The sequence below is a fragment of the Lygodium microphyllum genome, chromosome 7 (assembly GCF_053477565.2).
Source record: "Lygodium microphyllum isolate KBCC chromosome 7, Lygodium_microphyllum_v1.1.10, whole genome shotgun sequence".
Classification (NCBI taxonomy): domain Eukaryota; kingdom Viridiplantae; phylum Streptophyta; class Polypodiopsida; order Schizaeales; family Lygodiaceae; genus Lygodium; species Lygodium microphyllum.
In genome coordinates, this window is record NC_141141.1 from 97,520,195 (window position 1) to 97,548,176 (window position 27,982).

The 27,982-nt window shown below is 38.8% G+C and overlaps 1 protein-coding gene across 1 annotated transcript; it reads right to left on the minus strand.

Moving 5' to 3' along the window:
• Positions 1 to 20,288: 20,288 nt before the first annotated feature.
• On the minus strand, positions 20,289 to 27,262 carry LOC148033738 (uncharacterized). Its single transcript, XM_087681734.1, has 2 exons — positions 26,532 to 27,262; positions 20,289 to 21,561 (listed from the first exon to the last, which is right to left on the minus strand). The coding sequence occupies exons 1-2, from the start codon at positions 26,910 to 26,912 to the stop codon at positions 20,917 to 20,919; spliced, it is 1,026 nt and encodes a 341-aa protein (XP_087537860.1). The 5' UTR covers positions 26,913 to 27,262; the 3' UTR covers positions 20,289 to 20,916.
• Between the last annotated feature and the right edge of the window lie 720 nt (positions 27,263 to 27,982).

Consider the following 27,982-nt stretch of genomic DNA (forward strand, 5'->3'; position numbering starts at 1 on the left):
ATGGCATGACTAAAAATTCGTAATGACCAAACTGTGTTCTGAATGCAGTCTTGAATATGTCAGATTTATCTAGCCTCACCTGATGATAACCAGACTTAAGGTCAATTTTACTAAATATAGAAGATCCTTGTAGTTTTTCCATAAGGTCATCAACTCTAGGAATAGGATACCTATTCTTTACAGTGATCTTATTTAAAGCTCGGTAGTCAATACACATACGATAGGTATTATTCTTTTTCTTGACTAACAATACAGGTGCACCGAATGGAGAACTGCTAGGTCGAATTAAACCTCTATTTAGTAATTCCTCAACTTGACTCTGGATTTCTTTTTGCTCTATCTGGTTGTGCCTATATGGTGCTTTGCAAGGTGGTTGTGTGCCAGGGATCAAATCTATCTTATGGTCTTCTGGACGTGAAGGAGGTAAACCAGGTGGTAGGTCTTCTGCAAAACAATTCTTAAAATATGCAAGAAATTCCTTATGTCTAGGGTGCATATGATTTTCCTTTACTTGCAATTCATTTACCCAAATAAGATAGGATTTACTACTCTTGTGTAATGCACATTTAGCTTGAGTATGTGAAAGCAGTGGAAAAACATTAGATGCATGCATGCCATATAATGTAATAGATTTTCCTTGAAAATTAATATTCATTGTGTGTGTGAAATAATCTATATCTGGATTATGCTGGTGTCGCCAAGACATACCTAGAATTATGTCACTCGACTGTAATGGAACAACTAAGAAATTTCTTCTTTCAGTGTATGAACCAATTTGAATCTCTAAATCTTGGACTTCCTGTGTACCATTATACCTAGTGCCTAAAAATGCAGCTTTTATGCGATAATGCGTAGGTACAGTCTGTAATTTCAATTCCTTTACCAATTTTACTGAAATAAAATCATGAGTACTACCGTCATCATGCAAAATAGTCTTTTCCTTTCCATGTACCAAACATTTCATAGTTAATAATGAATGTGGAGTAGGCATACCTGGTAAAGTATCGGAAGTAGTAGTAGTGTCGTCCTCATCTTCAGTAAAATCAGGCATATCCTCATATTCGTCTTCGTCCATGGCTCCAAGATAGTTGATATGAGCTGGTGGCTTCTTTGAATGACAATTTGCTGCGAGATGTCCAGGCTGGTGGCATTTATAGCATACTATTGGCTTGGCTTTGGTTACATTATTTGCAATGACGGGAAGTCTAGGTACATTTGGATTTGGCTGTGGAATAGGCTTAGGATTTGGATTGACATTGGATGGTAATGCAGGTGGTTTAGCCCAATTCTTGCGGAAAGATGATGAAGAGAAACGACCTGGATTAAATCTTCTAAAATTGGAATTGAATTGTTTAGATCCATAATTACCATTGGCTTGGAATTGCTGTGGTCGTTTGTCTCTACCGCGTAGCTTATCTTCAGTGTCGTGAGCTAGTGAAATGGCGTCTTCAAGGGTAGCAGGCTTGAACATGTTCACTTCAGCGTAGTAATGCCCAAGAAGTCCAGACATATACTTCTACTTATGTGTCGTCTCTGGTACGTCTTCAAGCATGCGTAGCTGAAGGAGTGCATTCCAAAAACGCTATGTATACTGAGGAATAGGCTCACGATCCTGTTGCTGGAGAAGATCCCATTGCTTAATAGCCTTCTCATGAAATTGCGGTGGAAGGAAATTCTGCATGAACTTCTTTTTGAAATCTTTCCAAGTAGCAGGATATTCTATGCTCTTGCATACTACAGTCCACTAAAGTGATGCTCTGTCTACCAAATGATTAGTAACACACTTGATTTTATCTTTTTCTGGATAGGTTTCCTCATGGAAATAGTCATCAAACTGACTAATGAATGCTAGAACAGTCTTTCCTTCTCGTATGCCATTGAAAGTACGAAAGTTGAAACTTCGTTTACTTATCTTTGATTCCTTGCGAATGGTTTGAGCTTCAAGAGTGGCATCGATGGTACGTCGAATCAGATCTTCAGCTTGAGGTTCTTCTTTGTCGGTAGATGCTCTTTGTAATTTTGCTAGTTACGCTTGCAATGTTTGCCTAGCCCTTCGTTCTTCTTCCAATTGCATCATGATTAAGTCCAGCTTTTGCTCCATCGTAGGTTCAGGTAGGTTGTCTTCAGCCATAAGATCATCCATATGTGGTTTCGTCATCTTGTAAAACTCAAAAGACATTTCTCACTCAAAATCAAGTTAGCGGGATGAGCGTAGCTCAAGTTCGGGGTTACAAGGCTATGTGTTTTTGGGTATTTCTTTCTCAATTTTCAGAAAATCTGCGATTTTTCCTTCTTCGTATACTGAAAATACTTCAGCAAACCTGCGTATGGATAGAATACCTTCCAACGAACAACTTTGCAGTTCGGAGTTTCTGCACAGGAACATCCCTTCTAGGAGTTTTGAGCACATCAGTTCTGACTCCAGTTGACTAGTTTGACTTGCAAAGTTGCAAACTTAGTTGACTTGCAGACTTGCAGAACTTAGCCGACTTAGTGAACTTGCAGAACTTGATCACAGATGACTTGCAGAACTTGATCTCTGAGGTGCGGGACCTGGAGTTGTTGACTTGCAGGAGATGACTTGTGTTACTTGATTGATTAAGCTTAATGGTTTAAGCTTAAAGAAGCTTAATCGATGGATTTCTTGGGGGGGGGGGGGGGCGTTCTGAACTGTCGCGAATAAAAAACGAAGATCTTTCGATACCTCGCGGACCGATTTTGTGAAGCTACTAAGCTTCTTTAAAGCTTATAAGCTTACTATTAAGCTTTTTGAAGGAATTAACTATGAAAATAATAAAGCTTATCTCTCGGTTTGACGACTTGATGAAGGAGATGAAGGAGTGGTTCTCCGTCTGTATAGCCCAGTCCTTCGCGATCTGATGACAGAAACAGGGGTTCTTGATCGCCAGAAGTCTGCCTGTATCGACGGTTCGCGACGAGATTGACCGTAGAGCCCGATTGTTCCTGGAGCTCCGCCTTCATACGAGATGGGTAGTGATTGGAAGCTCTTGATCTTAGCTCTGCTCTGATACCACTGGTGCGCAGATCGGTCGCTGTATGCTCACGTAGTGAATCCCGGAAGGTCCCCAAGAATAATGAACTCTACTTTTTGCACAAGTTACAAGGTAAAAAGCATGAACGACAAGAGCAAGAGACTAATTGGGTTCAATCTCCCCCCATGCCTTGTGTGAGCGCTTCACAAAGCATGTATTTTATGCATATTTCTATCTTCATGCTCAATAATAGTCCAATTTACAAAAATATGACAAGCTTTTAGCTTTTGAGTTTGCTTTTACAAAAATAGAAATAAAGCTAATGGACGGTGCCCATAGAGTCTGGCACATCCAACACAATGTCCAAATAGAAATAACATATCCGTGCGCATAGGCGCATACAAAATAATGATAAATAATCGATGCCTCAATAGACATAACAAAATATAGGCGTGGTGCCTATCAAAATATAATCCATAGGTCGAATACTCGCTAAACTCCAATGCTTTCCTCCGCCATTGCTGCTATCTCTACACATTAATTGAAGCATTCACAATCGTTAGTAAAATAATACAATTAAACCGACAAAAGTGAATACCTAGCAGTCTTCAACTACATAAATAAATCAACTGGTTAGAAATAAATCCTAACCTTAATTTATTACGAGTGCGCACTCTAAACTCATAAACGTTTATTAATTTAATATGCATTTTGCGGAATCACCCGCTATGGAATCACCCATGTACACACTCAATTAATGAAACGCCCGAAAAGGACAGGTGTCCCCATCAACTTCTCGCACAAAGAATCCTCTTTGTGTATGAGCCCCGGTCATCAAAGTTTACGGAATCCACCGTAAAACCTTACGGAATCCACCGTGGCACGGAATCCACCGTGAAATATGCCTCCTGGCATCAACTATAATAATCCTAGCGGGGGAGAATGTAATGCACCTTGATACTACTCACATACATGTCCTTGTACATGAAGCATGTGATGGGATAAATGGAGGTGTGAGGGGTGTGGAATCACCCACATATCATGGAAATATTATCATGTCTTGTGGATCATGGGCAACAAGTCAACATTTTAATTCAAAAGACCTTTCTAATAATTTGATGATGTGGCAGAAAATGAAACTTTTGCAGTTGGCTACTTTAATTAATGGAAAAGTGATGAACAAAGAAGCGAGCAAGAGAAAGAGTGCCAATTGCAAATTAGGTGCCAAATCTACAGATTCCAAGGGTAGATTAAGAATAGGTTGATGGCGACACATGATTCTCATTCTGATGTTCACCTTTGTAGCAACTAGAGAATGTGTATTCTTTTTTTTTCTTGTTGAGTTGTGAGAAATAATAAAGAGTGAGTCTACCAGTGTGTTGGAGTTCACATGACATTAAGGTGTTGGAATAAAGGCTGATGTGGCCAGCTGCCCATCTTACTCTCTAATCCTAACTATACATATACATACTCATTCATTGTTATTTGAGTGATAAGGTAATGGGGTGCTACTCACAAGAGAGCTATTAAGACATCAAGAAAGAAGCATGCTCTATGTGTGTGCGTGCGTGCGTGCATGTGTGTTCCCCCTCTCTCCTCTTTCTCTCTCTCTCACCCCTATCTTTGTGCATTCTCCACACACTGTGGTTCCATCATTGGTATCAAAGTAGTCGGGAGTCTCGTGCCAGTCACTACTAGAAATATTCACGACCTTTGCTTTGGATGAGATTTGATGTGTTCTAAGTCCAACAATATTGGGCTCTATTTTTGACTTGTAAGCCTTATTGAAGGTTTTTCATAATTTTTTGCAATTTTGCACTATAGTTCAAAACCTATAAATTAGGTCTCAGGTTACAATGTCCTCTGTATAGACGTCGTATATGGGCTTCCGAGTTAAGATGGCAGATTGTAAGTTACTAGATACGAGCTGTATGAGATTGCATACTATTTTAGAGAGGTTGTGCATTGTAATATTTACAGTTTTGGGATTTGCTATTGTATGTTGCAACTCTTTATTGGAGCAGAGATTGTGATGTATGTGCTATTGCAATATATGACCTACGTATACTATTAGCTATGACATATAGTCTACGATTTTCATAACTTTTGCCTCAATTCTCATTAGTGGTTCATTTAACTTATTCTCAATTTTGGTTATATTAAGTAGTTGCTCCAAACACTAAGCTAGTTTTTTGGTATAACTTTTTGACTCGCAGGTTGCTTCTCTTTGGCAATTAGTTGCAGCTTATGAAAATGGCTATATCATCCTCTATGGACACAGAACTCTATAATATTCAAGTGAATGGGTGGTGGGCACCAATAGAGAATATGGCCCTACCCAAAGCTTTAAAAAATTAAAACTTCATATATAAGGTGAGAAACCTTATTTGTAACTCATTCCATGACTAATGCAATAAAGGTTTATATGTTTCTCTACCACTACTTTGTTTGTTCAACACTAAGTACTCTGCGCATGTGAGATTTCTGAGATAGGGAGAGAGGTCTTTGTGAGGGTTTTGTGTGTTGGTTCTTGCTCTGTGTTTGCTCCTCCACCCTCTCTTGTGACCTTCATGGAACTCCTTCTCTGATTGAGAGGTAGAGAGATTGAGTTGCTCCATGAGGTGTAGAGAGCTGGAGGGACCTTGAGAGAGAGAGAGAGAGAGGGAGAGAGAGAAAGATCAAAGGCGGAACCATCTGAGCTTGGACAAACGAGCAAGAGGATTTACTCGACGCGTGCGAGAGACGATGGAGCGAGATGTGTGGGGAGTTGTCGAAGCTTCGACGTTCACAACACTCATCTAGACCGCATTTTAGTTTTGTTGGTGGGACCTCAAGTAATCTCCCTTATCGAGTCTTCGACCATAGTAGACAAGCAGAATACGCCGAGTCCTAGTGAGATGGGTTTTCTCATCACGATGGACTTGATGTGGAAGTCTCACATGTCTTAGTTAGGACGGATGGATTGGAAGGGTATTGACACATGTATTTTTCTTTTAATAGGATAGTTTGGATTGTGGAAAAAATTAGCCAAATTAGGAAAATATAATTTTGATTTATTTTTAAAAAAATTTGGAAAAAATATAAAACAAAACAATTTTCACTTGCTGGTAAATCTCATATCATGTAATAGAGACAATGGCATATGCTTCAGCATTTAGATGAGCTTCATGGGCTAGAAAGCCATATAAGTTGCAAGTTTTTCCCTTGATTTTATTGATTTTCATCAAATTTCTCATGGGATGCATTTGAATATCATGGGTAGGGAGTTTGACAGCAACTAGCTAGTTGCAGTCAAGGAGACAAAGTACCCGTAAAGAGCATTGAGTGTGGATATCATTTCGATTTTTGTACGGGATGAAAAGAAACTCCTAAGGAGAACAAAAATAGGATGGATTTGTTGTAATAACATTTGATTTTCTAATTTTGATAAATTAAGAAAGAGGCTCTTAGAAGTGGTGGTGCATGTAACAACTAGGTATATTGTTTGCTAGCTATGTTTTGGAGCATATTTTGAAAAAGTAATGTGGGTGATGTTAGATATTTGATAGGTTTTTTGAGATTATGCTAAATTTTTTATGATAATTGATTCTTGGAAAAAATAGGCAAATGATAGTGGCAGCAGGTTGACAACTAACTAGTCATAATTCTCACCAGTAGCCTACAAAGGCTAGAATATAAATGTATGAAGGGAAAGAAGAGTGCTGGTCATTTAGCATCAGTAATTCAGCCCAAATTTCAGTTTTTGACCTAAAGTTGCATGGAATATTGGTGATATTATGATAGCGGGCTAGACTTGCACAAGACATGTACCAACTACTAACTATAAGTGGATATAGTTATGATTTACGAGAGCTAGTTTGTGACTGTTGTGTGGATTTGTTTTGGAATTGAGTTTGCTGAAGTTTAAATGTAAAATATTTGTGAAATTTTTGAAAGTTCTGAATATTCATTGGCTAAGATCAAAAGGTTGCTTTGAAGCTAGTCGAATGATGACTAGCTAGTCAATGGTAATTGTTTGGCAAGCTGTTTGTGAGTGTTTTATTGATGATACATTCAAGGTTGCATTTGCTATAATGTACTGTGTATTTTTAGTAAAAATTCCTAATCTTGGAGTGAACATAAAATCATTAGGCATTAGAATCAATTGGGGTTAACATATAGACAGACTAACTGCCATGACATCACTACTAGCTAGAATGACTACTTGCAGGTATGCTAAAACTGTTGCGAATGTTTAAACTCTTAATGTGATTAGCCAAAGTAGGCTGCAAACCTACAAATTCTTTGAGTTTTGTTAAGTACTAAGGAACAGATGGTGTTGCAAGGGTTGCATAGCTTGTCGAGAAAGTCATATGCAGGGTTGACTAGCTCTTTCTTACAGGGGCAAAATAGTATATAGTTTGAGGAGGTGAGGGATGATGTGTAAGATGCCTTGGGTTCCAATTTCATACAAAAAGATTCACTAATATTTAAAGCAAAGAAGTAGGGTTGAGCCACTTAGATTCAAGGGTGTTATTACAAGCACTTGACAAGCCAATTGGGGGCCTCAAAAAGCTAATTTGGGACTCCCAGCAGACATTGTTTGGGTTGATTAATCCTTCTAGGTTTTTGAACTCTTGACTTATGAAGAAGTGCAAAATTTTTGGGCTAAATTTTGGGTTTTGCACCAACCATGACCCTCCCATAGCTATCCATTGTGAGTTGACCGTCATCTAGAGAGCATGCAACTAGATATAATCTAGTGACAAGCTTGCCTTTTTGGGGATGATTTGTGTACGGATACCATTTCGAAGTCGAAGAGGGTAGCTTGCGACCTTGCAAAATCATAGAGTGATTACAACCTTGAGCTATGGCACTCCGTAGACTACCGAGATGGGTTGGTAAATCACTTGCTAGTTTCATGACCTTATGAGAAGAACTAATTGCATCTTAGACAATGCTTTAAGCTCTCCTAAACTTCATAGGAGAAGGGATTTCCCATTTGGCTCGAGAATGAGGCATACACTTACAGTCCATCGGCTCAAGTGTCGACTTGAGGTAGAACTCTCTATCCATTGTAAGTACTCACCAAGTGGTACATCATCATGAGGCTCTTCTTAGAGGTTTAGCACTTGCCTTGTTCACCTTTCGAGTTCCAGGCCCTTGAGGGGAGTTAGAGTTCTTTGATCGAAACTTGAGAGTGAGATCTCTAGTGAAAATTCCTTATTGGTGCTACAAGACTTTGGAAGTACTATAGCAACCACCTCTCAGGAAGGAAAGTTCCATTGCAACTAGTGATATTAACCACACAAGAGCAAAGCACTTGCACTAAAGTTGAGAAAAGTACCCAAGGCCTTCTTGAAACCAAAGACTCCAATTAACTCTCTAATTCATGAACCTTTGAGTGAACTAGAAAAGTTGTAATCGCAGTTGACCAGTAAGGGAGGGCTTGAACCACAATAGTCAAGTAGAGCTCTTGTAACATGAAAACATCACAATCACCTAAAGAACTATGAGAGAGGGGATAACACTCAAGGCAAAACACAAATCTATGTTAGATACTTCATGAATGCACCATAGTGACAATTTGGATAGCTTGAAGGATCTGTAAGCCTAGGAAATCTATCCCCTTCATCAATTTTCGTGTTCCTTCCTAAAAAGCATTTGATAATACTAACATGCTTTTACAAGTCTAAGTAAGTTCTGTCTTAGGTACTAACCTAATTATCACTGTTTGGCCATCCATCATGATTACAGTTTATAGCCTCAACCTCAATTTGTTGTGGGATGGCTGGTTCTTCAATTTGAATGGGTTCAGAATTAACTTCTGCTTGTGCTTCAGCATCGTGTTGAGTTTCCTCAGCATCAGACCATGTCCTCGTGTTGGGGATCTCTCTAAGTGTGACCTCGCTCGGCATCTGGAAGTCTCTTAGGAGCCATGGAAAAAGCTTGATGGGTTTGGGTAGCGCTTCCACGTATCAGAGAGAGAGAGAGAGAGAGAGAGAGAGAGAGAGAGAGAGAGAGAGAGAGAGAGAGAGAGAGAGAGAGAGAGAGAGAGAGAGAGAGAGAGAGAGAGAGAGAGAGAGAGAGAGAGAGAGAGAGCTGATTGTAGTAGAGCTTCGTCGTGTCAATAGCAATAGAGAGACTTCTGCATGGATCGTTGTGTCTTTGATGTGACGCTATACCCGTGTTTATATAGTAATGGGGGGGTAAAGAGAGTGAACCAGATTTTTAGTGTTTTTGATGACATCATCGACGACAAAGAGAGAACACTTTCTTTTAGTGTTTTTGACGACGTCAGGGAGGGGCTCCATTTTTGTAGCGCGAATATTAAAATTGACTAATATGTAGGCGAGAACACACTGTGCACTGCGTGATTGGGGGTCACTCCAAGAAGGTGCACGACTAAGATGGTGACCAAGGCATAGACCTTGGCATCTTGGCCTTGGTATACTTGGTAACGGGCTACGAAGGCTTCGTTGGCACCGTTGGCTACGCGTGAGAAGCTCCCACTAGCTTGTAGGAAAATCTTCACGGGAGGTCACCCATCCTGTCAATGTCGTCACCCAAGTGCACTTAACTTGCCAAGTGATTATCCATTAGGCTAGTTCTTTTTGTTGTTCTATACTACAAACATACTCTTAATAAGCTAGGCTTGGGAGGGTCTCCCAAGTCTTCCTTCCATGAACTGGCATATAATATCTCATTAATAATAACAATTATCTTCATAAGGAGAGTCAGTTTCATAATTAGAGTTAGTTTTTAAAAATGTACAACATAAATCAAATTTCTTTGGAATGTATACGCACATTAAAATAAACTACGTAATGGGGACTTACAGCTTGAATTGGATTGAATAAGGTTGGATCATAAGCTTTGGGATTTTGAGGTGATAAGCCACTTTAGTCCTTTTAGCATACAATCTTTAGCTTTGATATGTAATCTTTTCTTTGATGTTGTGGATCAATGTCACTTCTTAGCTATTCATACCAAATAGATGCTATCCATATACTTCACATTTGCCTTGCAAAGTGATCAAGTTATGTGATTTAGACCCCACAAATTATTCCAATTAATCTCTTGTAGCTAGAATAAAAGGACCTTTTAATGTAAACAAGGTCTCTAAAACTAAAAAATATCTTAAGAAATTCTGGAATACTTTTAGGCCATTTTTGAAATGTCATTGCAGTCTAGCAACATGTGCATTAATACCAACATTCTTTTGCTTCGTGTCCAATTTTTTTGACAAATAATGCAATATATTAAATTCAATTGAGTATTCACTACCTTATCCATTAGTTGCTTTTTAATATTTTTCTCCAACCTCCTTTTCAAGGCCATTTTTCCCTCTTTGTCTTTTCCTTTCCTCCGATCCCTAAAGGATTCTGTCTTTTCTTGACTTGTTTTAATATATTTTTTGGTTTTCTTTATCCTCTATCACTCTCTAAATCAATTGGCTCACTAAAGGATTGTGTCTTTCCTTGACTTTTTAAAATATATTTTTTGGTCTTCTTTATCCTCTCTCACTATTTGAATCAATCGACTCACTATTAGACTCAGGGGGGACTTACTATATGTAAACTCGTTATATCACATGTGTTCAAGGCCTATTTAAAAATATTACTGTCTGTGAGTTTCTTAGAGACAAAATACACCCCTCTTCTATTCAATATGTAAATAATCCCTTTATGAGAAATCCATTTATATATTTAAAAATACGCAAAAATAATATTTAGACAATCTCTTGTTTTGAATACACATGATATGCTCACATATTTATGAGTGACCCCTTGAGTTATTGGAGTTTCATCGTAAGAAAGAATCTTCACTATCATTGATGTAACATTAGGGGAGTTTTGAGGTCTCAAAAAAGCTTTTTAGGATATTCCGAGAGAGTGCTCTAGACCAACGAGAGCAAAACCTCCATAATGAAAGTTTTATATTTGAAAATGCAAAATTGATTTTATAAATAGACATGGATATAATATTACTAAATTTTTTTATTATGAATATCTATTTATATCATCTCTTAATCGTGATTATGACATCCTTTATATTAATGATGTTAGGTCCTGACCACTTTGTATTAATGATATATCTAGGATTGTTTGATAATGACAATTGAAATTAGATTCAGATGACCAAAAAGCTTAGTGTTCATCTGTTTTCCCTATCTTATTTTACTATTCTCGTCTCTTTCCTTCCTTGGTAGGTTGCTTATTTTTCTCTCTCCCCTCTCTTTACCATGGATACACAAATTCGACCTTCAATAAGGCACCCAAGCTCTGAAATCACATCCATATTTGTAATTAATTTATTCCAAATAGATTGAAGATGTATTGCTACCATTATTAGCAAAGATAGTTGGATTACCATGCAACAAGCAAAATGCAGAAGGAAAAGATAGAGACGTGAGAGCTCCTTTATCTCTACTTGGAAGGGTAGGATCATAGATCCTTTCAGACTTGGAGAAAATAAGAAAAGCATAAAAGAGGTTTTAGTACAAACATATATTTATGCATAGAGAGTTGCATTTGGAACTTGAAGCTTCAAGTCTTCCATTGCATAGACCAAATTGTAAGTAATTTATTCTCAATGCTTTTCTTTTATTAAACTTGCATTAGGTTTTATTATGACAAGTTTTGTTTTTATTTGTAGATGTCTATCCTTTTAATCTTGAGGAATGGCATCCCATCGAGTCTATTAATGATATTCTTGGTTTTCTAGTTGAAGATAGGTTGATTGCCTTGTTTGTGTATTTTGAAAAAGAGATATTTTGCCCACGTGGGTAGAGACTTGAAAATACATTAGGCCTTCCCCAAGGCTAGTAGTGGAAACCATACACCAATGAGGTTTGTCTAACTACATTGAAAGCTAAGATTGGCTCTATTTGCAAGTGGTCTATCTGTAGGAAGGACATTAGGTTAGAGCGATAAGGGTGAAAGAGGGCTTTGGCCGTAAATTCCATATGCACTTCGGACCTGCCTTAATCCTTATGAGCCCAGAGTCTTCTTGGAAGGCTCTATTACTAGTTAGAGGCATGAACTTGGTGGATTGTACCTCCAAATTTGTCCTCATGGATGAGAAAAGATATAGTAATAAAGTAAACCTTCAAGATGAATAAAGGACTAATTGAAAATGATTGATTTACTTGTTTGAGTGTTGTGATTTAATTTAGGTGAATGAATCTAGTGTTTAAAGGGTAATCAAGGAAGCTCCTTTTATGTGTTCCCATAAATGTGGTAGGTGATTAGAAAAATAAAGAACATTTGTCCTAAAATGAAAGGAAGAGGATGCAATCCCCAATGGATTCGTCCTAAGGTTTAGTGGTCTTGGTTAGCTAAGAGCTTTCTTCATATTCATGTACTTAGAAATCACATATTAACTCAATTAGGAAATCAAGTAGAATCCTAACTTTGTGTTATTTTAAGGGGCCAAAATAAGCCTATTCCCTATGGGAAAAGGGGTTGACGTATTGCATACCCCCTCATTTCTCACTATCTTTTAGCCAAAATTGACATGGGTCTGCTTCTGTTTGAGTGTTTTTGTGTAAAGCATAACGTTGAAGACCAACACTAAAGGACTATTGGGTAATGCTAGCTCTTTTAAGGATCACATTTAGGTTGATCCTTGTGGGTATGGCTAGAACCTTCCCGTGTGGGGTAGAATCAAGTGAGTTTAGGAGACAAAATCCATGGTATTCCAAGCAGTCTTGGACGACATTGTTTTGGAGTACCTCTTGACTCAAACAAACCCTTGACAATATGATTTGGATAGCCCATTAGTCCTAACCAATGCCATTAGAAACTTCCTTGGAATATCGTGGACATTGCTACGTAGGCTCACTTGAGTCTATCTTTGAGGAGAAGCTTTGCTCTAGATCCAAAAGAATGGATCTAAATTTAAGACTTCTAAATAGTGTTATGGTCACCTAGTGGTTTATCTAACAATAGTCATTAAGCAGCTGTGTGTGCAAATAAACTCAAACTAAAGCAAAGTTTTACTCATTCCAAAAGATTATCATATGATGGCTTAATGCATGGGTAGATAACCTTCATGATCTCACAATGGAAAAAGGATGCTAGTAAAGGAAAGAAACCCGAATGGGCACTACTTGATACATTGCTTGAGGGTCAAGTGGTGTGAAGTCCACCATGAAACACTGGTCATGATTCCTATGGCAGCTTCTTGCATGTCAGCGAGGACACTCCTTGTTGGGCTAGAGTTGGAGAGCCTCTGTGTCCTATTGTCTGTGGATATTAGAAGACCCTTTTCTAGATACAAAGTGGATTATTGGGATGAAATGCTAGATTACGTTGCATCTTGGAGAAGGTGTAGATAGATATCTTATTGTTACTATCTTCTAAAGTCTATTTGATGTTGTCTTTGTATTTGTGCATAAATTACATGAATGAATCTTGTAATAACAAAATTAATTAAAGAATCTATTTTTATATATTACATGAATTGTGCTAGGATAGAAACTCCATAGACAAAGTTCAAAGATCCAAGAAGAGCTGAAAATTCTAGAGATTTCAAATAGTAGAAGTACACACAAGGCACCACAAGACCTTGACTTAGAAAGAAGAGTCAAAGAGCTTGTGATCTCGCTATTAAGAGCCTTATACTCAATTGTTCTACTTAATAGCGGACTAGAATATGAAGTCTACAAGTCCTAAACCTATCTTATAGAGGGAGATTGCTTGTAGCAGGGTAGAGAGTGTTGTAGATAGAGATTATTTGATTTCAGCAAAGCAAATGGTATCAAAACCACTCTCCTGAGATTGCTTGTAGTAGGGTAGAGAGTGTTGTAGATAGTACTAAGTGTTGCTTCAGAAGAATTCGTATGCAAGAAACCATATTCTGGAGGGAAGGAGAAGAGTGCACAAAATTTTGGACAAAACTAGAGCTTTGAGAGGGAATGAAAAAATGCCCATAAATAGGCATATACTTGTCCAAAAAAGATAAAAATTTACAAGGAAACTCTTGAGTCAAAAAGGTGTCTCTGGGTAAAAAAATAATCTTAAAATATGATGTATATGTCATTTTATATTGTTTTTTAACTTCCGCCCTTTTAAGCAGCGAGAATGAGAATTTCTAATATATTTTCAAGTTGAAAAGTCATGAGGCATTAAAGAGTTGTATAGTAATGATTGGCTCCGTTTTTAGAGAAAATAGGATTGTATTTTTTTTAATTATGAGGATTCTAAGAAAAAGTGACCTTATCCTATAGTTTGGAAATAAAATAATAAGTGAAATCTATTGAAAATACAAATACGAGATTTGCTTGATTGTAGAAGATATCTTATTATAATATTATTTTGGAATCTCTTTTTAGAGAGAGAGAGAGGTGAGAGAAATCCCTTAAGGGAAAAAAAAGAGAGTCCATATTTCTCCTAATGCCGCACTACTTCTCATGCACCCCACTCAAATCCTCCAAGCCCCAACTCTCTCTTCTCTCTCTCTCTCTCTCTCTCTCTCTCTCTCTCTCTCTCTCTCTCTCTCTCATAATAGGATATTTTCTTTAAATAAGTGTATGATCTTAAACCAACTCAATACTTTACAACTTATGCTATTCCATATCATTAACTCCATGATCCTTAACACTCCAACTCCCATTCTCTATCGTTCCATTCTCCCAATGGTAGAAGCCTCTACACAAGCTTCCAATTCTATCAACTTATGCTTGCATCCAAATTAAGCAACCCCTTATCTGAGCACTACATGTATACATTGCAAGGCCTACTACTCAAGTTACATCTCTCAATCCAGGGAAGAGACATCCTTGAGTTTGTAATTTGAGGTGTGGATCATAGAGGAGACCACGGCTCTCTCTATCACTCTCTCTCGGGTTCATGATCCCATGCTCACAACCACATTGACATTAATAATGGTAGTGGGTGGGGGGGGAACATTGCTAAAGAAATGAATGTAGCAATAGGGAAGGGGGATGTTAGTGGTTACACATTCTTCTTGAAGGTACTACTCAAAAGGGATCATAAGGGAGGAGATCATGGCAAAAGATGATAGATAGGTCTAAGACAAAGTTCGATGTCATCATGAATCATAATAGCCATGATGAAAGGGGTTTCCAAGGTGGTCAAGACAATGGGAGACATCAAGAGCTTATGTCATTACAAATATAGTAAATCAATTTTTCAATTGTGATGATACTTTAAGTAAGAGACACACGAGCATCAAGGGCACAAAAGATCATACACTCACGTGAGAAACAGGGGAGATATATATACATTGGCTTAATAGCTATAGAGATAAGTACCCTTCCATATCTTTTTCTAAAATATTGTTTTATTAGAGAGAGGGGGAAGAGAGGGATGGATGACTCCAATCATCAATTGGAGTCATCCATCTCTCTTTGTATAGTACAAAACTCCTTGGTAGACACCCCATGTATCTTTTGTTTTATATTCCTTTCTAGGTAAACTTCTTGCTAGATACAACATAGGAATGGGGTGTGTTTGGGGTTTGAATCCCCTAAAGTTTCTCCTACTTACATTTTTCAATGTATGGCCAAAATAGATGCATTATGAACTTGGAAAATGTGTTGTCTTTGAGCATACAAAACAACACATCCATATCTCTATAAATAGATAACATCATATTCTATTTCTAGGGTTATATTTTCATAACAATTATGTGTGGTCTTCACATGTTCATATGCTTTGTTATTTTCCCATAATAGTGATATGTGTAGCTTTCAACTCTTATACTCTTTATTATCCATGATCAGTTATAGTTAGAAAAAGAAGCTAATACACTATATGCACTGGACCTAACTACACCAAGTCCTGACTATCTATGAGCCCCTCCCCCCATATGATCATCCAATGTCTCTTGGAGTGAACCATTAGATTGGACTTGATGACATCAAAGGGGGTGTGGCCACCTTCATGGCACACAATCCTATAACATGGGTTTACTATTTAAGTTCATCACATTAGCTCTACATTATTTATGCAAGTTCTTCTTTGTGATCATATGCTTCAATATTATATTATTCCTTCCAAGTGTTGCTTAGTGATTGATTCCCCTCTCAAGGTTTCTTATTCAAAGATGCATTAAAACCTCAACCACTATGTTGTCATTTTGAGGCACATGAGTAAACTTGGGCTAGGCTATCCACTCCTTATATATTTAAAAAACAAAAGTAGACCCATTGTGTTTATCAACCCAAGTTTTTTGTTGCCTTTGGTAAACACATGTCTAGTGTAACACACATGTAAATGCATAGCATTTGTATACATGTAAAATCCTTTAGAGATGCACCTACATCTTTATTCACACATAAGTTTTTACAATATGAAGAGCCTATAGATTTACACTAAGGGTTTTATTGCTTGAATTTTATGAAAACTAAGGTTTTTAAAAATATGATATGGCTCAATTTCTTGACTCATAAAACACCTACATGTAGTGCTTAAGAGTTTGGGACATAGCTTCAAGTAGCTGAAGTAATACATTATACATGGAATGCATTGAGGTTATGCACAAAGTGCATAATTTGTTTTAGATTTTTATGAGCAAAGGGAAGCAATTTTATGATAACATAGTTGCTTCCTTTTGCTTCTAAAGCAAGCAAGGCATAGCTTTGTAACCTTCACAATGCCACCAACCACACAAACCACGGTTAGAGCGAGTCTAGTTGGCAATGCCAACCAAGTTTGCTAGTGAATGTTGTGCATACTCTCTTGTTTGGGGAAAAAAATCTCTCGATTTAGCATTGTTGAATTTTGAGAGACAAGGAAATGTGTGAAATCAAGCTTTTTTGAAATTCCAAGAAGAAGATTCCAAATGCAAGTTCAAAAGATGAAGAAGATTGTCATGTATAGGCTACCTTCACCAAATGTGCATCAAAGCATAAGAAAGTCATTTTTATTCTATATCAAAAAAGAAGAGGAGAGAAGCTTTAAAATAGCATGAGCTATCTAGTATCTTCATTGCTTTGCTTAGTCTCTCTCTTGTAGGGAATTTGTTCACAAGGGTTCTCCATATGACAAGGTTAAGTCGCCCAGACTACATGTGCAATCTCCATATGACAAAGGTTAAGTCGCCTAGACTACATGTGCAACCAAACCCTTCTCACCTTTCTCTGGGTTAGCTCGCTTTCCAATAATTATACATCTTAAAAGTAAGCCGGTTGGTCAATTTTGTTGTCTACCAGTAGTGAGTCTGCGCCCCGACTTTACCACGTCAATGAGAGCAAACCACTAAAACAAATCTCCGACGACGTTAAGCCGTTATAAAATTTTCCTATCAGAGCCAGGTTTCGATCCTGGGACCTGTGGGTTATGGGCCCACCACGCTTCCGCTGCGCCACTCTGATTTTGTGAACATATTCAACTAAAGTTTAGATATCTTTTGATTAGTTATTAAAATTTTATATCAAATATCACATACAAACTTGAGTAAGAGGTAACATAAACAGCAAAACCTGCATGCTCGTACTGGACCTTAAGCCTTGCGGACCCGCCATCACTCTACTCTTCACGAAAAGCCTTTTCTGTGGGAATTACAACCACCTTTTTAAGTCAAAACTTTGGAAGGATCAATAAAACTCATTTGCCATTTTCATTACTGAAACTTGCGTGGAGTTCCAAGTTCTTAAACCTCCTCCTTTAAATTTTGAAAGTCTGTTTTCAAACTTTTGCACTTCATTCTACGCTAAACCTCGGTCTTATGTGAACACTAGACTCAATTTCAAGCCTTAGAATGGCATTTTGTACTGGTTTCCTTCCAAAATTTCTAAGTCTTCCCCCCAATTTTTGCAATTCTTTGGGTTTTTTCTTTTAAGGAAAAGAATAAATGTATATTAATAAAGGGAAAAAAGGAGAGTAACATAGCTTTTTATAGGAAGCACAACCTCTAGCTTATATAACAGTCCATTGGCATATATTTGGAAGGTTCATTTCAAATTCAATAATTCACTCAACATTAAGCCTCAACTTTGCGAAGACGAAGATCTAGTTCCTAGTAGTATCTATTTTCTAATAAGACAACTATTCTCAGCAACAATTTCAAAGTGCAATAACATTTGAAGATCAATAAAAAGATGGTGAATACCCCTAGAATTGACCATCATATGAAGAGAAATTCTAAAGCCCTAGCTAAGGTTTCTAAAAGCAAACCAAGAAGTTCACACAAAAATCTTGAGCACTAAATAAAGCTGAATTTTTTATCCTAATGTATGTTAGGACTAAATAAAATAATCCTATTTCTGCAACAAACTTGCCAAATTGTGTATATTTATGGATTATCCAATGCACGTAACATGTGTTGTGTCTTCTTCTTTGCTCCAACTTCATTTGTAATAGATAGGCAATCCCAAAACCTTTTTGATCATTTGCATCTTAGAACTCACAATTGGCAATGCCCTTTTCTTTGTCACTTGAAACTTCAACTGCCCTTGCATCTACTTCTTCATTTAAAATATATGTACATGTGTGCATGCATATGCATGTGCACGTCTATTGCTAGTTCATCCCAATTTAGGGTTTCCCACACTGATATATATTAACAAAAAGATGTTTGTAACATGCACACATGCCCTTCTATCTTCAATTGCTTCACTTTTGCCTATGGTCGATTCAAAACCGGATCTACTTAATCTCCTACGGAGCTAAGATCAACAAACAAAAACCTTCCACATATATGGTTAGAACATCTCTTTACCAAGCCCAAAGCACCTAGGATTTCTTGCTGTTAGTGCACTGCTAATGCTCTCCCTTCTCAAAAATTAGAGCTCTACATTCTCTCCTGAAAGTGTAACAAGAACTTTTCTTGTCCACCACATACATCACACTAATACCAAAGGGACAGACTGGTAAATGTTCAAGGAACTTCGCACTTTCATTCCCATAGTGCATTGTCATCCAATATTCAAATTTTGCATCTACAATGCATTGGAAATTTGCATCTACTACTCGTTCATCACCTCCTCCTACTACACATTTTTCCTCCTAGCACTACAAAAGGAAAGATTCTAGAGGGTGCAATAAAAGCACTACTAAACTTTTTCCCTCCTAGCACTACAAAAGGAAAGTTACTAATGTGAAATAAAAGCAAAGCATGTAGCTATGTCCCTCGGATAGACTGGTACATTACAATGTTTCAAATAGCTTTATCCGCAATGATCAAATTCACAGATGAGATCTTCTCCATGTTCATTGCAGAATACCATTGAAAATGAACCAGAGTTGTCTCTGATGTATGTCAAAAGCATTGCACTTAGGTTAATCTCTACAAAGTTCACGTACCAGAATCTGCCATACCATGCTGTCAAGATGGAGTCTCGTTATAAAATGTGAGCTGTAGAGAAGGCTCGTGTGATGTGTCCAAAACATCAACCTTCAAGTCGCAGTGAAGTATTGCAGTCCAAGTTGCAAATAGACTTGCTTAATTTTAGAGAAAAGGGAATATACTAATAGACTAGGATGCAACATCCTCCAAACTTTGCTTATCAATTCCATTCCCCCTGGAAAAACAAAAAGAAAAATCCCCCAAAAAAGGAAAAAAAAACCAACAACGATAACAACATTTTGACCAAAAGAATCGTTCCTTTAATCTCAAATCGAAGGAGAAACTAGTGATAATAATATATACCAAAAAGGTCAACCAAGACACCATACAGGTATCAACCATAAGTCCTAACAATGCAGTAGGTTGGAAAACTTAACTCTTAAGTTAATGAGGACTTGAGAGGTGAACCTCCTACAAAAGTAGTAAATTATATTGTGTTCTGCATTATCTCCATATTGTACATATCCACTGATATGTACACTGGTGAAAACAATAACAGTAACATCAAAACCCTCAAATAGTCAGCATCACACACAGTGGAATCCAGAATACATTTGAGTTGGTCGGCATTCCAACTGTGTTCTCCAAATGGAAAGGTAGTGGTCAACTTAGAAGCAGCATTTACTGGAAAGTTGATACAACTCTTTCAAAAAATATTTCAGGATGGAACTTCACAATCAAGAAGTGAGATTTAAGTGACAAGAAACTAAAGCACCTTTCTCTCAACAATTCCAGCCAAGACTTAAACCATGTCAAGATCACTTTCAACAAAGCATCCATCGCAAGTGACATGATGACATCCAAAGGACAAAAGAAGATGTGTCCTCAATTGAGTAGCTATTCAGAAATTGACAACTTGCAAGATATGAGCCAAGTAATAACTAGACTATGTTGCCCATAAAATTTGATACTATGGGTAAAGATACCATTCCATCCTTGCACAAGACTCAAACTGATTTCTTCTGATGTGGCGAGAATTAAACTTTCAAAATACCCCGTTTTTCTTTTTCATAATGGGTAATTTATATTATATCAAATCATAGAAGGCTTACAAAATAACCTGCACTTTATGTCCTTTCTCAGAATCTTTTGTACCTCTTCAAACAATTTATTGTACACTTAAAATAACTTTTGTACATTTACAAAATAACCTGCACTTCATGTCCTTTCTCAGAATCTTTTGTACCTCTTCAAACAATTAATTGTACACCTAAAATAACTTTTGTACATTTACATATGCACCCACTCTTCTTCATCTAGTATTTTGGTGCTTAAATTCATACATATACATGCAATCACTTTGCAACTTATCATCCAGTACCCTGCACTGCTGCCTCAACTCTTCATTATATGCGCAACCCTCCCCTTTTCGTTTTCTGCACCTTCTAAAGTTGAGGAAACACAAACCAGCCATCTGTGATCTCAGACGGGCAGAAGCAGCATTTCTTCGATAAAATGAGTCAGTCCAAATATCCAATCCACAGATATGCATGCCAAGAGCAGCCATTTATGTACAGAGAGGCTAACAGAATCTGCTCAAAGAATCCTTGAATGAATATTCCCTTGGACGACTTATTGCTTCCATCAGATATCCATACTCTGTCCAGGTTTTGGACAGCAGTTAAAACTACCTGACAAAAGGTTGCAGTTCTGTTTCGAGCCTTTCTACACCATCCCTCTCAAATCCTACAATTAACTCAGTCTCTTCGGGAGTCGCACAATGTTCACAGGGTATTTGAAGTTGCTGGTTTGGTTCTACACATTTTCTTGTCCTGTATGTATGCCAAGTTTCCTTCTCGGTACAGAATGCCAATGGACTAGATTCCTCAAGTCCATCCTCACATTGCATGTAACCTTCCATTCCAGATATGTGACACCCTAGATTGGCCTCAGTAATCTTGCATGAGTTGAGAACCTCATCACTGCAAGCAATCTGGTCTTCAACAAGACAGGCTTCACAAGGGGTCGGAACTACGTCACATATAGGATCTGGAAATCGTTCATCATTGGAGCACGTCTTATCCCTGCTTTCTGCTTCTGTATTTTCCTCCAAATGGGTCCCGTGCAATTCATGTCCATCTCCAATCATGAGCTCTGCTTCTTTGAAAGAAAGAGGCAAGACCTCTCCTTTTAAGGTCCATTCCAATTTTGCCATTTGAATGCGACGCTCTAGTAATAATCTTCTTTTAGAGGAAGCACCTTCCCAAATTTCAAGAGACTTATCTACCTCTTTCACCACTGCTGAGACATGATTATTGCCAGCTGCATTCCCCTGTCAAGTGTAAAATGGATGGAACTGATACTTCCATTCAAATAAAAAGAGAGGGAAACTTAAATCAAATACTTGAGTACTCCTACATGGTTAATACACAGCATTAGTAAGCAGTTCAGAGCAGAAAATCAAGAATGTTAAGAACAGACTTTAAAACTATTTAACAAACACTACAAACATCCTTGTGGGCTTGTAGATAAAACGTAAACAGAAAAAAGAATAGTTTCACTAAAAGGAAGGTTGAAAGAATTGGTGGATCAAGTCTTAATGTTTGCACTGCTTGCCAATAGCTGCAGGCATCAGAATCTAACATGTCCTTTAGAAGACATTGCAAAAAAAGGCCAGATATGGCTGAAATCCATAACATCCTCTTGCCCCAGGTGGTTGGTGCATGAAATACCAGAACTGTGCAGCTCATCAATCCTGGATAGAGGTAACTTGTTTTTAACATTAAGATTTCTCAGGGGGCTGTTCACGCAAAGCTGCATGTTCTTGTTCTTCTATAATACAAGAGAAGGATACTGCTCATGAGATTCATGCCTTCTGCCAATGTATCCTCTATTTGTTTTCTTGCTTTCAGTGGTAAATCCCCAACAAAGTCTCGCTCCAAGAATCAACTGAAATTTAAGTCCTGTGACCACAGATTGGTGGCTAGGTGGTTAGCTTGTTGGTGTGCATGCAGTGGAAAATTCATTGCAAGCGAGCAGGTGAGCAATGTGTGTGCGTGCACACGCGCGCATGAGAGAGAGAGAGAGAGAGAGAGAGAGAGAGAGAGAGAGAGTAGGAACCTGTATAATGCTGAATAAACATTACCGATGCAATGGAGCGTGGCCCTTGTGTGATTGCAAGAACCTGTATATGTTGAGCTAACATAAGCATTACATGCTGAATTAGCCACTTTTTAGCCCCAAAAATGTTTAACTAATGAAAACCCTAAAATGGTGCAAAGTTCAAGAGAGTTTTAAAATGGTGCATGGTACAAGGTCCCGAAACTTTCCATAAATAGCCATGCTGCCCTCCATTCAGTTCAATCTCGTTTTCGCAGGTTTCAAGCCAACTCGCTTCGCTGCCCACACCCTATTCACGGAGGACATCTCAACCAAAGCTGCCCATTGCTGCCTACATCCACCAAGCGCTTGTTTCCAACCTCCATCGCGTAGTCTACATTGATTTCTGCTGCGTTTGCTTATCAACCACATCGTCCACAGCTGGCGACCTACAAAACTGCTGCATTTATGATTTGCAGCTGCTGTTCGGACTGCCACATCATCACACCTACATCTTTACTGTTGTCAGCCTGCCACGTCATCATACCTGCGTTTTTGCTGCCATCAACCTACCACATCATCATCAACTTGCTGTGTTTTCAGTTCTCTCTCTCCTTTGCCTATCCACCGACACTAATCCAACACCACAAACTACTGTGTTTGCTACTGTCCGACATCTAGAAGCTGCCTTGCTATGTTCCAAGATCTATCTCAAGTACGACACTCTCTCTTGCTCAACACCTTTGCCTCGGTCCTCAAGATACGAGAGTTCGACATACAATTTTCATTCCTACAAGGTTTGTTTGCTGCATGAGCATTGTGTATTCTATATTCAATCATTCATTAGAATTTTCACTATGTTCATTGTCTCTAAGTTACCCTAACCCTAACTGTGTTCTTCTGAGTTTATGCTTCGTCATACCCTTTAATTTATGTTTCTACATTAGGGTATTTCTTCACATGGTATCAAAGCAAGGTTCTCTTCTATAAAACCTCCACCTTTTATCTAGAAGCCCTTCGCAAGAAGCAAGAACAACAGGAGAGCAAGATGACTTCGACCACACCTTCACCACATCATCAAGAAGCTACTAAACCTAGCACATCGAGAAACGTGACGGAGTGGACTTCACAGCTAGCTCCTTCATCCGACATGGCTAGACAATCTTCAGACTACCATGGAGTCCACAAACCATATGAGATCTCACAAGCCGAATATGATCTCATCCTCATGTATCAAACTCAACAACAAATTGAAGGTAAATTTGAGTTTTTCCCTTTAGATTCGGTACACAGGTCCAATGATTTTGCAAGGAGGACAAAAGCTCCACAACGGACTAGCCATCCTGACATGGAAACTAACATGGAGTATAAACCATTTCCCTCTCTACTACCATCATCCCCATCCCTACCTCTTTCATCCTTTTCACACACTTCTCCACCTTCATTTACTCCTATGTCAAGTATGCACACTATTACTTCTTGATATTTTTAGTTTACTTTCTCTTTTCCGCAAAATATTGGTGATACTCAAGGTCAAGGAACTCTTCATATAGAGTATTGGTTTATAAGCCTTGAATAGGATAAATTTTTCTTCTTAAACTCAAAAAAAGGTAAAGAAAATTTTATGGTAAGTGATCCTTCATCTTTTCCTTCCGCATTTACATCTCATGGTCAATTTGATTTTGGTGATTCATCTTTTTCATCATTTGCATTTAATGGACAAAAGGAACCTAATACATTTCCCACAACTACACAAATGACAAATCCATTTAATCTCCCACCCATCCCACCCACTAGTTTCACTACACCATCCTTTCAGTCTCCATTAAGTGCACCTTACATCTCTTTACACATCATGCGGGGGCATCCTTCACCCTTAGGCACACCTTTTAGGACCTCATCTTTTCCTCAATTGAGCGATATCTCCATGATGGAGGTTCATCCTCCTATCCCCACACTTTCAGTTTTTTCACAACTTGAGAATGTCACCCAGCCTTCACCGAGTGTGGATCAATTAGTACCACAGCTTGCCTCCATGGCATTATCCAACGGGCCTCCTAGTCATTTGTTGTATCCCAACCGACCGTTGGACAAGGCTTACATGTCCCGATGCCTCCACCTCCACCAACATTTTAAGGAAACATTTATGTTCTAGTGCCTCTGTATCAATCGACACCTATTGGACATTATCAGCCTATTTCCGCCTACCCACCTCCCTCTCCTACTTATCCCCCTCCACCATCTACTTATTCCACTTATTTAACACCTCATGGTTCTTCCTCCTCATCAGTCAAACATGCCTTTAATGCAAGGTAACCGTAAAATCGTAGTGACAAGGAATGGTTAGAACAGCCCCCCTAGGATGCCGAAATGCCGTTTCGGACCGAAATCCGTTCCAAATCATGTCCTTGTTGGGTGGGACGTTCCCTGTCAGAAATGTGGCAGGGAACGCACGTGGCACAGAACTTACCTGCAAAGTGACCAACTGATTGCCCTAGTTTACCGCTTACCGAATCACGCACCTATCTCCTGCCAATGTCGCTTGTAGCTCGCATGTCTCTCACTCACATGCCTATCTTGGCTCTACCCACGGCATCACATGAATTGACTGAAATATTAATTTGTCATTGTGGATTATAGACCTTGGCTTTAGTACTCCACATGAATTATGAATGAAATATTTTTTTTAAATAATTTTAAATTTTTTAATGTCGTTCCTGTTCCCACGTCCCCATTCCCTAAGTTTGGCGTCTCCATCACTGTCCTCGTTCCCGTTCCCCGTTTCATGTTTCTATGCGTAAAACATTTCATCCCCGAAACATTTCGCCCTTGAAATGTTGCATTTCACCTCGAAGCACTTCACCAAGTCCCAAGTGAAACGCCAAGTGAGACAGTTGAACAATATATGTGATATAGTTTTCTTTATAAATAATGAGTTGTAACTATCACATTTTTACCATGCAAATCCTTTCATGTTAATAAATGAGGTCTATCGTATATACAGAGTGTTTAAAATCTCTTAAAAAAGCACAAAAAACAATTCTTTTCATTTAAAAATCTTGTTTCAGTCAGCCATTTCACTCTAAGTGTTTCACGTTTCAATAAAATGTTTCAATCGTTTTGAGTTTCAATGCCAACGAAACACATTTTTCAATTACCATGCTTTAATGATAAGACTCATTTTAATAGGTCGAACTTCACTACTTGGTCAAACATGATAAGACATGTTCTTAACTCCCAAAACCTTGGGATCTTGTGCAAGGGTTGAAACCAAGCCCTTGTTCCAAACGAGGTTGTCCGCTAATGGAAGGCTAGGGATACCTCCGCTATTGTAAAGCTGATGCAAGGTCTATTACCTGAATTTTATTCACAGCTTCAATATTTGACTTCGCATCCGAGCGTTCGGCACATTTGACTGACTGGTGTGTGACTTGGGATATGACCCATTGCATCAATTTGGATCATGAGCTCCAAAACTTTAAAATCATTGACCAAGATGACTTGACAATCAAGTTGGTTGAGTTTAGGCACCTTCTCACCATCCATACCACAAGGGCTCATAAGTCCTCGTACGATCGAGTCACATTGTTTCTAAACAAGTTGCCGAGAAAATACTTCCATTTTGTACAACAAGTGATCTCACAACCCAGTATACCCACTTTCTATGAGTTTGAGTACCAACTAGTATGTAACACTCAACTATTCGATCGGTTTCATAGTTTGACCTCTACAAAGGGGGCTCTCATTGTTGCTTCTCAACAGGGATAGCAAGGGAAGGGTAAACAAAATCAAACTTCCAATCAGAATCAAAGACAAACTCAAAATCAAAATCAAAATCAAACGAGTGAGACCCATGAAACCTCCTAGTCATCAAAGGCAAAAGGTACAACACCATAGTCAAAACTCAAAGTCAAAATCAAAGTCAACATTGTCAAAAGGCTAGCCATTTTGATGACAAGTGTCCATCAAAGGCAAGAGGTACAACACAAAAGCTAAGACTCAAAGGATAATTTCTGGTAAGCATTTAGGAAAATCACTTCACCTTAACTCCACTACATTGCAACACTCCCCCCACGTGCACGCACGCACGCGCACACACACACACACACACACACACACTCTCTCTCTCTCTCTCTCTCTCTCTCTCTCTCTCTCTGTCTCTCTGTGTATCAAATCCATTCATTGAGAATTAAAACCCCATACCGCATGTGCCACAGCAATCCTTGAAGCTCTGAGTCTAGCCATGCTTCGACAACCCTGCTCACGCTTGGACAAATCGATGGCACGCTTCATGACCTGTCTTTTGATGGCCTCTGCAGACCTGCACCTGTTCCGGGAAGACTTGCTCCTCTTGGGGCCTCTCTTCCTCCTGGGGATGTCTGGCAATTTATGGGTGCAGCTCCTATGATTATTGAGGGCCCTGAGGGTCCTATAAGAGAACACCCCTGCACAGGTAGGTAGGGTGCAGTGGAAGTCCTCTGTCCCATCTGCCCTTTTCTCTATCCTGTACTGCTCATTTTCTGCATCTTCATGTTCCTCCCCTTCTTCTTCGCACAATGAGACAAGGCCCGCAGCCTCTGCCATCAATGCTGCATGTCTCCCATGTGCAGGGAGGAACAAATTGCCCCAACCAGGTCCTTATTTTACAAGATTCCACCAAATTGCCCCAACCAGGTCCTTATTTTACAAGATTCGACCATCACAAGAATTGCAGGTTTATGGATACCTTAATCTGGTTACCAACTAAAGATTGCTTAGAGCCATCCCGCGCCATGTGGGTAGAGGGGGAGTGAGGGTTGAGCTGCCCTTGGTGTCGCAGCCCTGGACGTTGAAGGCGAAGGAAAAAGTCGGCATGTCATAGGAAAATAGGAGATTCACACGGTCTTGTACGTGCCAACCAATGTGCAACGGTAATGCTATTATAAGCGAGCACATGCTTTTTCGTGAGTCTTTGGAGGGCTCAAAGAGTTTCACATTATCACTAGTCACCCTTATCTCCTCTAGTGTGACCCTCCCACTAACCAGGCATGACACAGCCCTTAGTTGTTAGGATAAGAAATTTAGGTCTCATGGGTTGCTTGCCATGACACTTTGCGTGTATCACTAAGTCAATTACTTGGGCAATTTTGTTAGCCTCTGTGTCAGATCCTTCTTGCTTCACCTAGAACTTAGACCGACTGGTTGATGTAGCTTGTCTCTTCACAGACAAGGAGCGGTATTGGTACACAATACCTCTCTTTAGGATCTCCTCAGCTAGATCTCTCCTTGGTTTCTTTGTCTTATATAAATTGTTTGGAGTAGCTTGCATATTCCCCTTCCTTTGGCTCTCATCAACTTCATTTGGAGTTGAAGTTCTTTGGGAGCTATAGGTGTAGGAGCTTTTGTGAGCTCAACCAATGGACTTGATGGAACGCTTATTGTTTCAAGCACTGTGGGAGCTCTTGCTCAACCGTCAAGACCCATGAATTGTTTATTGTTTTAAGTGTTTCAAGCCAAGTGTAATGGCTACCTCTCACATTGCCATATACATTCTCACACTTACAAGCTTACCTTCATGCTCGATCGAGTTGCCTCCTCCCTCAAGCACTCCGATAGCTCCACGATCCAAGGTGCAAGCTTGATCCTCAAGCTCCAAGCTTCGTGCTCCATTGCTA